Source organism: Brienomyrus brachyistius, chromosome 3 (assembly GCF_023856365.1).
Source record: "Brienomyrus brachyistius isolate T26 chromosome 3, BBRACH_0.4, whole genome shotgun sequence".
NCBI classification, from domain to species: Eukaryota; Metazoa; Chordata; class Actinopteri; order Osteoglossiformes; family Mormyridae; genus Brienomyrus; species Brienomyrus brachyistius.
Window position 1 is genome coordinate 36,673,574 of NC_064535.1, and position 12,210 is coordinate 36,685,783.

The 12,210-nt window shown below is 42.8% G+C and overlaps 2 protein-coding genes across 5 annotated transcripts; both read right to left on the reverse strand.

Annotated features, from left to right (window-relative positions):
* Window positions 1–966: 966 nt before the first annotated feature.
* Window positions 967–11,790, reverse strand: LOC125738175 (zinc-binding protein A33-like). Of its 4 annotated transcripts, none has more exons than XR_007396750.1 (2): window positions 6,895–10,786; window positions 967–1,679 (listed from the first exon to the last, which is right to left on the reverse strand). XR_007396750.1 is itself a non-coding variant. In XM_049006865.1 (2 exons), the coding sequence occupies exons 1-2, from the start codon at window positions 9,477–9,479 to the stop codon at window positions 2,588–2,590; spliced, it is 1,245 nt and encodes a 414-aa protein (XP_048862822.1). In that variant the 5' UTR covers window positions 9,480–10,786; the 3' UTR covers window positions 2,300–2,587. The 4 variants fall into 4 exon arrangements, 3 of the variants coding, with proteins under 3 accessions (XP_048862822.1, XP_048862820.1, XP_048862821.1); XM_049006865.1 differs by lacking the exon at window positions 967–1,679 and adding an exon at window positions 2,300–2,942 and having other exon boundaries at window positions 8,590–10,786; XM_049006863.1 differs by lacking the exon at window positions 967–1,679 and adding an exon at window positions 11,383–11,790 and having other exon boundaries at window positions 6,043–10,247.
* Window positions 2,936–4,052, reverse strand: LOC125738177 (E3 ubiquitin/ISG15 ligase TRIM25-like). The gene has a single exon (XM_049006867.1). It carries the CDS (start codon window positions 3,829–3,831, stop codon window positions 2,947–2,949), a length of 885 nt encoding a protein of 294 aa, XP_048862824.1. The 5' UTR covers window positions 3,832–4,052; the 3' UTR covers window positions 2,936–2,946.
* Window positions 11,791–12,210: the final 420 nt, after the last annotated feature.

The following is a 12,210-nucleotide window of genomic DNA, read 5'->3' on the forward strand; positions in this document are numbered from 1 at the left end:
GGGGAGGCGGTTACAGGGATAGCTTGCTGATTGGTCAACCACAAGCACATGTGCTTACTTGGGGTGTTTCCTAGCTAATACCTAGAATACTGGCGATCTTGGCAATACCGGTCTTGCCAACTTGCTCCCCAAGATTAACCTGAACGGGACTGGTCCCATTTGGCGAGGATGCAACAGATGCACTCTTGATATTTGGGACGGGGCAAGAACAACATGCGGGGATTTTTACCATCCACGGTAACTGAGTATTGGGAGCGGTTCTGGGTGACGGAAGATAAACGTAAAACAGGGAAGCGAGAACACGAGTACGGTCAAGTATGCACATTCAAGTACGCAGCTTGAAAAACACCCATGGAAGTTACGCGGAAGTACAGGGAAAAGAGATAGCGGAGCAAAGACTAAGCATATGGAATTATTTTTGTATTTCATCTAAGAAAAGTAGGAAGGATGTAACAGAATTTGAATTTTTTTTGCTTGTGAATAAAAATGTTCCCTTACAAAATAAATAAGTTAATGACATATTCTAAGTCAATCGCTTTCATAGTAACAGATGATATTTTTCATACTGAAGGTGTGAGTAACTATCTGAAATCTGCATGGAGCATGTGACAAGCATTTCGACCTTCTGTTTACGCTCTCTCTCTACACGGCCGTGTGCCCTGAGCAGCAGCACACGTGACGATACGTCAGAAAGGCGGAGCTGATGGGTGGCTCATGACGTTCAGAAATGCACCCAACAGAGGAAAATCATCACATGGGTTTTTCAGTGAGTACCGTATTAAACGCAGACAATATCCAATAATATTTGATGTATTAGATATTAAATCACATTAACTTGTTAAAAGACATTTGTGAATTAGATATGGGGGGGATATGTGGGTGTTGTTCCCTGCTGGTCTGCCGCCATTTGGTACCAAATCCCACCCCTTTGCTGCCACCAAACCCAGTTTAGAGAAACACAATCACTTGAGTTTGAAAGACATTTATTTTGGTTTTGCACAGCAAAATCCAGACCTTATTAGCAGTTCATCCACACTTATGACAGAAAGTTTGAAACAGCTTTATTATTGTTGACAAAAACTAAATCTATAAGGTCATAAGAATATAAGTTTGTAAACCATTAAAAAGACACACAAAATTAATTAACCACAAACCAAATACTGCTTCAAAAACTAACTGAAGTAAAAAAAAAAAAAAAAATCAAATACATTCTGTTACCTGACACGCGACGTGTGCACGGGTAAGGCTCACGGAAAGGCAGGCAGGCAGGCAGGCAGGCAAGGAAGGAAGGAAGGAAGCAGGCAAGACAGGCAAGGTACGGGGAAAACGGGGATTTAATACTACGGGGAGCAGGAAACATCAGACGCCAACTAACATCAATGACGGACGAAGGACGCAGGTAAGACACGGACTGAAATACACAGACTGATTGAAATTAATCAGTCACAGCTGGGTACAAATCGGGAAGGAACACGTGGGTAATCCGGGGGCGTGGCACACACGAGGAGCCGACGAGCAGGGCATGACATTACCGTTTTTTCATATTATTTACCTAAATTAATGATTAGTTTATCTTCAGTGAAGGTTCATAAAGCCAGGAATATGTTCTGCTCATTTTGACAGCATTAGTACATAATAGTCACTGCGTAGGATTCTCTAAAGATCAGGCACATAAATACCTCTACAACCTTCAGCCTCCATACCTTCTTTGCCTTATGCAGGGTCGTGGGGGTCTAGAGCCTATCGATGAAACTACAGGCGCTAGGCAGGGAACAATCCAGGATGCGGCGCGCACACGCACACACACACACACACGTAGGGTATACCTAACCTTAAGGGGACCGCTCATTCACTTCTATGCGAAAAATGCTAACGCTAATTATGACAACCTTATCCCCCACCCTGCCCTAACCATATCCATAAGTAACAAGCAAAATACAAGAGTTTTTGCATTTTAGTTTTTTCATAGCTGATTTTTATAAAATAGAGTTTTCCCTTATGGGGGACCAGGAAACACATTTGAAGCAAGAGTATCAACCTGGGAATGAAACCTGACAGACAAGATTAACTCGACTTTCGTATGAAGAGCGACGTGACAGTGACAATATCCCAACGCATACATGCATAAGCAAGATAAAAAAGACGTTAGAAACATGAAAATTGTCTAAAAACTAACCCTCTGAATTGCCTGAGGAGCCTCTGCTTGTTCCTCGTGATGGACAAGCGTCCCATGCAGATCGGCAAAGGGTCACTTCTCTCCCCTTTATAAATCCATTAATCTGCAGCAGCAGGAACAGGGCAGATGATCACTGGGTCTTTAACTTTTCTGTTTAAGCAGATGATGACTGGGTAGAGTTTCTCAGTGAAGGTGACATCTGAGAAAGTATGTAAATGACTCTTTGATTTCATATCATAAAACGACACCAGACCTTTTTCATAATCCACATACATACCCACTTTACTTATTCTCCGACAAGACCACGCTTTTTCATTGGAAAAAAACCAGAAACCATTTTGTGGAGATGATTTAAGATCATATTTCCCCCTTTCGACAGATTCATAAGCCACACCTAAACTCAAGACGCATTTACTTGAAGCTCCCAATATGTCTCCCTGAAGTAAAGCCATCCTTTCCTAAAACAGCATATAAATAACGAAAATTCTTTGAGCTGTAGTTTCTCTGCCAGTCTTCAGTATACTTTACTCTTGTACAATTTTCATACACCTCTAGGTCTGAATGTGCAGTACTGGGGTCCAGGGTCACAACCACTGCATGCTTCTTGACGTTGTCACACTCAGCCTGAATGATTTTGGTCTCCAGCTGTTTTATGTGCTCCTTCAGCACGGACAGGAGAAACCTAGGAGTCTCCACACACATGACAGTGTGACTGGTAACACCAGACCAGTCTTGTGTATCTGGGTGAGCACAGACAGCTGAGAAGGTCTTTAAGAAGTTGATGTGATCCTGTTGTTGGAGAACCTCTTCAGCTTAGCACTTTTCTCCTTCAACGCAGTGATCTCATTCTCGAGAGCCTGAATGAGTTCCTTTGCTCTCTGCTGCACTGCTCTCTGCTTCTGCTCAATCTCATTAATGAGACTGGCCTGACACTCATCAATAGTCTGCTTCAGAGTAGTAAATACCTGAACACCTTCCTCAATCTCTTTCTCTGCATTCTTCTCACCAAGCATAACTAGTTTTCTGAGTTCCTCCACCTTCTTCAGGCGGTCCAGGATTTTCTGCTTGACCTCAAGCTCAGTGTTCCTCAAGCAGGTCTTCTTCTCAGTCCACTCACTCTCTACTGGCACAAGGTGATGCATCTTGTGGTCCACCTCAGCACACAGTACGCAAACACACATATCATCCTCCCTGCAGAACATCTCGAGGAGCTTGCTGTGCACCTCACAGATTCCGTCCTTTGGGTTCCCCAACGGGCTGACCAGCTCGTGCTCCTCATATCGGATCAGGTGTTCCTGAACGTGGCTGTCACAGTAAGATGAGAGGCACTGCAGGCAAGTCTTCACGGCATCAAGCTGCTCACCAACACAGACATCGCAGACCACACCACTGGACTCGAATGACCGTTTCAGTGTTTTCCGCCCCATTTCCTTGGTGATCTCAGCCAAAGCAACATTTACCGTAAGATTAACTGGTTCGTCGAATGTTGTCTTACATAACGGACACTGCTGTTTGTCTTTACTGCTCCATTGCTCACAGATGCAGTGTTTACAAAAACTGTGGCCACATGGGATAGACACTGGGCAAGAGAACACTTCAAAACAAACTGAGCACTGCAAATGTTCTTCAGCCCACAGGCTGATGAGTGAGGCCATATCTTTGTTTGACAGTCAAGACAGTTTCACAAAGCTTATGACAAACTTCTCTGCAGAGTCCCTTCTGGAAAGGAGTTTCCGTGTCGCTGGTGATTCTTGGGAAAACCAGATCAGGTTGTTCTAGCTGCAACTACATGCAAATGGATATAAGATTGAGGTTTGTAAAAAGACATTCACTGTACAGCCATACTCTACTCTTCCTGTCTTAAAATGACGGTATGCTTCGTTTCTTACCACTGGGATTCCCTCCAAGCTGCCGCTGTACGTTGCTGTTCCCAAAACCAGGTAATAAATGATCTTGTCGATCTAACCTGAAGCCTTTATGCATAGATAGGTTTCGATTCCGTAAGTAAGTATGCAAATGACCATCCCAGTTTGCTGGGACTGTGATTGGTTCCCCCGGTCTTGAGCTTCATGACACATCCTGGTGTACTTTCTGTTTTTTAAAAATGAAACCTGATATCCTCTTTGGGGGAAATAGAAACAGTTTGACAGAAAAGGAAGTAAAATAAGAAATGGAAGTGCTGGAAGTGTCAGCCAGGGTTTAAAAGCACGTAAATACATATAACATTTGCCATCCCAGCAGGGCACTACAGGTCACAAACTTAAAGATCTTGGTTGATCTAGGAAGACAGAACGGTAAAGACAGGGATGTGGCACTCCCCCTCCCCCAAGATGCATAAAAATTGCCAGGCAGAGGAAGGGAGAGAAGTAGGGAGGGTTGATAGTGAGGGCTAAAAATATGGGGCAAATCACGCCCTGTATTAGATCAAAAAAAGGGCACAGAAGTTTATTTTACAATACAGGAGAATATGACAAAATAAAGCACGGTTAGAAACTCTTACTCAAAGAGGTCTCACAGTGCCGGGCCACAACATGTTCTCAGGGGTGTTGCAGTGCATCTATATTCACACAGCACTGCATGGCTTTGCTTACGACACACTCAAGTCGACTGTCTATCTTTTCAAACCTGCAATATGGGAGGATTATGGCTGGTAACTGTTTAGAAGGTTCTCAAAGCCAGCGACATGCTGAGAGAGGAATAGCAAGGAGTTCCGAGACCCCGAAAAATGTCACTTCCGAAGCCCCCTTAGCATTGCTGATCAGCGGGGGCCCTGGCTAGCAGACTGATCAGTTTTGACAGTATTAGACAAAAATTTATTTGGGTATTCACCATAACTTCCATATCAGTGCCCCACTAAGTACCATCATCATTTCATATTCCTCAGATTCATACTTTCAAACCATGGGAAATATACTCCACCTTCATTATCACTACCAATTTTCACCTCATGTTTCCTCTAACTTTCCAGCGGCCTGGATGAAACCCGAACCCAGACGGCCTGTGGAGGCAGAATAATTACAGGACTCCTGGTGAAGGATTACATCACGTTTATGTCGACCCGCAGGATACAGGAAGCAGACAAAGGGAACATGACATAATGCCGTCCACGAGATACAGACTCAGTGGAAAACTGAGCCGTGAACACCTAGGGATGGGGCGCCACCTAGTGGCAGGCAGTATAGCAGCTTCCAGTGCAAAAACATCAGTAACATGCAAATGGCAGTGTATACAGTGTGCACGGTAGGCAGTGTATGAATTTGAATATATACAGTGTGTATGGTAGGCAGTGTGTAAAAGGAAGTACATACAGTGTGACTGGTAGGCAGTGTGTGAATTGAATATATACAGTGTGTATGGTAGGTAGTGTGTAAAAGGAAGTACATACAGTGTGACTGGTAGGCAGTGTGTGAATTTGAATATATACAGTGTATGGTAGGCAGTGTGTAAAAGGAAGTACATACAGTGTGACTGGTAGGCACTATATGGCACTATACATAGGGGTTTATGGGACAGGGAGAGAGAGAGAAGGGGAAGAGTAAAAGGCAGAGAGACAGAGAGAAACAGAGAAAGATAGAATGGAGAGCAGAAAAAGATCACCCTGCAGGAACAGGTTCCCATGTAAACGGCAGATGGGACACCATTGATATTTGGGACGGGGCAAGAACAACATGCGGGGATTTTTACCATCCACTGTAACTGAGTATTGGGAGCGGTTCTGGGTGACAGAAGATAACGTAAAACAGGGAAGCGAGAACACGAGTACGGTCAAGTATGCACATTCAAGTACGCAGCTTGCAAAACACCCATGGAAGTTACGCGGAAGTACAGGGAAAAGAGATAGCGGAGCAAAGACTAAGCATATGGAATTATTTTTGTACCTCAGTTACATTTAATGCATCGATTAATACATTTATTGCTTGTGTCACCATATTTATGCATCTAAATATATCAATAAACATTAGCATGTGATTGCTCTTAACTACCATACAACTTTAAGAACATAATAATTAAAAGAAAGTTCAAAGCAATAAAACGACAGCAGCCCGCTCTTTAACCCAGATAATCCTAAAACACGTCAAGGCAGTTAACCCTAGCTGTTTATAATACCAAATTATACTTTTCAATAAACACATTGATGTAATACATACACGTCGGTGTGCAACATACATTTTGTAAAACGATGTATTTATTGAATATTAATCAACAAAAATTGCTGTTCTCTCTCTCGTATTTAATGCATTAAAATGGCTCGCCAAGTACTTCCTGTAATTATTTATTTTTTGTAAATTGAAAAAACAATCAGCAATTGCCAACAGGATACAATTATTTATGCAAAAAAAGAAAAAAGAAAGAAATCAGATAAAGGAAAAGCGATTACGGGACATTGCGTTCATAAACATACACAAGGCTAGTATTAATATACACTGAAATAGAGTATATTCAGTATTTAACTGTTGACCTGGAAAACAAATTCGAGCAGTAGCCAAAATTTGCAAGGTTCTTTTTGCAATAAAATAAAAAATTGTATTATTTACAAATTCTAGGGATCTGAGTAGATTCTATTTCATTTAATAAAAGTAGGAAGGAGTTTGAAAGACATTTATATTGGTTTTGCATAGAAAAATCCAGACCCCATTACCAATTCATTCACATTTAGTTTATCATTAGTACATAATGGTCACTGCGTAGGATTCTCTAAAGATCAGGCACATAAATACCTCTACAACCTTCAGCCTCTCCCTAGAAATAAAATTATTGAAACTGTAACTAAATTATAAGAACTAAACAGAAACTCATCTGTTAATTTTCCATATCTTCTTACCGATGAAACTACAGGTGCTAGGCAAGGAACAATCCAGGATGGGGGGCAAACCCATCGCAGAGCACACACACAGACACACACACATACATAGACACATGCACACACAGACACACACATAGACACAGACACATACACACACGCACACACACAGACACACACACATACATAGACACATGCACACACAGACAGACACACACAGACACACACACACACACACACACACACAGACAGACACAGATAGACATACACACAGACACACACATACACACAGACACACGCACACACAGACACACACATACACATAGACACAGACACACGCACACACATACATAGACACATGCACACACACAGACACACACACACACAGACAGACACACACACAGACACAGATAGACATACACACACAGACAGACACACACAGACACACACACAGACACACACACACACACACAGACAGACACACACACTTGGCAACTCCAATTCATCTTAGTGTCACTAACTAGATAATCAACCATCAAAGGAGAAACATCCACAGTTTATGTTTTAGTATAAACAAATAAATTGATAATGATGAAATCATATAGTAGAGGCCAGGAGTCTCTGACCTTATTTACAACCTTACTGCTAAAAAGAAAATATCTCAGGAGCCACATGTTTGAAGCAAGAGTATCAACCTGGGAATGAAACCTGACAGACAAGATTAACTCGACTTTCGTATGAAGAGCGACATGACAGTTACAATATCCCAACACATACATGCATAAGCAAGATAAAAAAGACGTTAGAAACATGAAAATTGTCTAAAAACTAACCCTCTGAATTGCCTGAGGAGCCTCTGCTTGTTCCTCGTGATGGACAAGCGTCCCATGCAGATCGGCAAAGGGTCACTTCTCTCCCTTTATAAATCCATTAATCTGCAGCAGCAGGAACAGGGCAGACGATCACTGGGTCTTCATCTTTACTGAAAATGATGATGATTGGGTAGAGTTTCTCAGTGAAGGTTACATTTGAGAAAGTATGTAAACGACTCTTTGATTTCATATCATAAAAGGACACCAGACTTTTTTCACAGTCCACATACACACCCACCTGGCTGGGTACAAAAGTCTTTCTCATTGCCTTAAAATTTTCATTTCTGTTGGTAACAACCCAGAAACCATTTTCTGGTGATAATTTAACTGATTGCTTTCGTTTGGCAGATTCGTCAGCTACACCTAAACCACAAGATGCATTTTTTACTTGTATCTCCCAATAATGTCTCCCTGAAGTGATGCCATCTTTTCCTAGAACAGCTCTGAAATAAGAAAATCTCTTCAGACTTTTGTCTTTCAGGCCATCGCCAGTATACTTTACTCTTGTACAATTTTCATACACCTCTAGGTTTGGATGTGCAGTACGGGGGTCCAGGTTAACAACCACTGCATGCTTCTTGGCGTTGTCACACTCAGCCTGAATGATTCTGGTCTCCAGCTGTTTTATGTGCTCCTTCAGCACGGACAGGAAAAGTCTAGGAGTCTCCACACACATGACAGTGTGACTGGAAACACCAGACCAGTCTTGTGTATATGGGTGAGCACAGACAGCTGAGAAGGTCTTTAAGAAGTTGATGTGATCCTTATTGTTGGAGAACCTCTTCAGCTCAGCACTCTTCACCTTCAACGCAGTGATCTCATTCTCGAGAGCCTGAATGAGTTCCTTTGCTCTCTGCTGCACTGCTCTCTGCTTCTGCTCAATCTCATTAATGAGACTGGCCTGACAAACATCAATAGTCTGCTTCAGAGTAGTAAATACCTGAACACCTTCCTCAATCTCTTTCTCTGCATTCTTCTCACCAAGCATAACTAGTTTTCTGAGTTCCTCCACCTTCTTCAGGCGGTCCAGGATTTTCTGCTTGACCTCAAGCTCAGTGTTCCTCAAGCAGGTCGTCTTCTCAGTCCACTCACTCTCTACTGGCACAAGGTGATGCATCTTGTGGTCCACCTCAGCACACAGTACGCAAACACACATATCATCCTCCCTGCAGAACATCTCGAGGAGCTTGCTGTGCACCTCACAGATTCCGTCCTTTGGGTTCCCCAACGGGCTGACCAGCTCGTGCTCCTCATATCGGATCAGGTGTTCCTGAACGTGGCTGTCACAGTAAGATGAGAGGCACTGCAGGCAAGTCTTCACGGCATCAAGCTGCTCACCAACACAGACATCGCAGACCACACCACTGGACTCGAATGACCGTTTCAGTGTTTTCCGCCCCATTTCCTTGGTGATCTCAGCCAAAGCAACATTTACAGTAAGATTAACTGGTTCGTCAAATATTGTCTTACACAACGGACACTGCTGTTTGTCTTTACTGCTCCATTGCTCACAGATGCAGTGTTTACAAAAACTGTGGCCACATGGGATAGACACTGGGCAGGAGAACACTTCCAAACAAATTGAGCACCGCAAATGTTCCTCAGACATCTGAATGGTAGCTGAAGTCATACTTTTGTTTGAGAGTCAAGTTAGTTTCACAGCGCTTATGACAAACTTTTCTGCGTAGTCCCTTCTAAAATCAGTGTCCGTTTCACTGGTGATTCTCGGGAAAACCAGATCAGGTTGTTCTAGCTGCAACTACGTGCAAGTGCATATAAGATTGAGGTTTGTAAAAAGAAATTCACTGTACAGCCATACTTCCTGCCTTAAAGGGATGGTAGGTTTCATTTCCTTACCACTGGGATTTCCCTTCAAGCTGCTGCCATATATCGCTGTTCCAAAAACCAGGGTAATCAATTTTATTAATCCAACCTGAAGCCTTTATACATGGATAAGTTTCGTTTCCGTAGAAGCATGTCAATGACCACCCCAAGTTTCTATGATTGTGATTGGCTCCTCTGATCTTAAAGCGATAGCAGCGCATCGATATTCACACAGGGCTGCGTGGCTTAATGACACACCTTTTCTGTTCTTTAAAAACGAAACTTCATGTGAGAATCTCTTAAGGTACGGCTTATTAAGCCATAGGGGTCACCCAAGGATGCAAATATATATTGTAATTTTTGCTATTAAATAAGTCTGATATTTTCATATATACCCCAACAATAGTGCTGACTGTTAACTTTCACCTCATGTTCTCTAATTTTAGGGATTTTGAAACATGGTAGCTCATAATAATAATAATTCCAGCTCTCAGTACACGACGGTCAGCCTGTTTTTGGGCCTGGAGTGACAGCAGGTTCCCGGCGGCCTGGATGAAACCCGAACCCAGACGGCCTGTGGAGGCAGAATAATTACAGTTTAGTGGCAGGCAGCATAGGACCTTCCAGAACGGAGCATCAGCAATATGCAAATGACAGTGTATACAGTGTGCATGGTAGGCAGTGTATGAATAGGAATAATACAGTGGGCATGGTGGACAGTGTATGAATAGGAATATATACAGTGGGCATGGTGGGCAGTGTATGAATTGGAATATGTACAGTGGGCATGGTAGGTAGTGTATGAATAGGAAAAATACAGTGGGCATGGTGGGCAGTGTATGAATAGGAATATATACAGTGGGCATGGTGGGCAGTGTATGAATAGGAATATATACAGTGGGCATGGTGGACAGTGTATGAATAGGAATATATACAGTGGGCATGGTGGACAGTGTATGAATATTAATATATACAGTGGGCATGGTGGGCAGTGTATGAATAGGAATATATACAGTGGGCATGGTGGACAGTGTATGAATAGGAATATATACAGTGGGCATGGTGGACAGTGTATGAATAGGAATATATATAGTGGACATGGTGGACAGTGTATGAATATTAATATATACAGTGGGCATGGTGGGCAGTGTATGAATAGGAATATATACAGTGGGCATGGTGGACAGTGTATGAATAGGAATATATGTAGTGGACATGGTGTACAGTGTATGAATAGGAATAATACCGTGGGCATGGTGGACAGTGTATGAATAGGAATATATACAGTGGGCATGGTGGGCAGTGTATGAATTGGAATATATACAGTGGGCATGGTGGACAGTGTATGAATATTAATATATACAGTGGGCATGGTGGGCAGTGTATGAATATTAATATATACAGTGGGCATGGTAGGTAGTGTATGAATAGGAATATATACAGTGGGCATGGTGGACAGTGTATGAATATTAATATATACAGTGGACATGGTGGACAGTGTATGAATAGGAATATATACAGTGGGCATGGTGAGCAGTGTATGAATAGGAATATATACAGTGGGCATGGTGGACAGTGTATGAATAGGAATATATACAGTGGGCATGGTGGGCAGTGTATGAATAGGAATATATACAGTGGGCATGGTGGACAGTGTATGAATAGGAATATATACAGATAGAAAGGAGAGCAGAAAAAGATCCAACTACCTGTAGGAACAGGTTCCCATGGAAACAGCAGATGGATCCCCATCTAAGTCCCGAAAACCTAGCAGACAGGGGAACTGACCACTCAGAGCCGAGTCCCACGGGGAAGCGACGTCAGGCCAAATCAGGACCTTTCACGCTGATGTACAGCTGAAATGCACTGCCTTCCTACCACGGTGTTTCCGATTCAGTCTCTTCAGCGCTTATATACATTTCCTGAAACGTTATTGAGATTTTCACACCGGACACAAAGCTTATGATAGCTGCTAAAAAGAAAGATAAACTTCAAAACCAGATACACGGAACAAAGCGACATGGTCAGTAAACAAGAGACGCCAGCACTAACACGGGTCACTGACAGCACCTTCTTCTCAGCCTAGTTGATATTACAACCTGGATTACCAGGTCACAATCACAGAAAGGAACTTTGAAGGTTTCTCCCACCCACGGGTTAACTTGCGGTTGGTGTGATCAAGCACGTCCCAGCATGCTGAGAGATATCTGCCAGTACCCCTGCGATCGTGTCGTTCACTGAGTGCATACCTCTATGCTCTCTGTGCTGTGGTATGTAGCCTGCAGATTGTAAATCGCCTAGATCAGTGATTCCCAACCCAGTCCTTGGGGACCCACAGATGGTCCATGTTTTTGCTCCCTCCCAGGGGGAGCAAAAATGTAGACTGTCTGCAGGTCCCCGTGGAGCAGATTGGGAGACACTGACTTAAACATTGTACAGATAAAGGACGGCATTCTGATATTAGGTGACACAGTGAGAAAGATATTAAACATGCTGAGGAAATTGCTTTATATGTACTAGAGAGGAAACGGTATGAA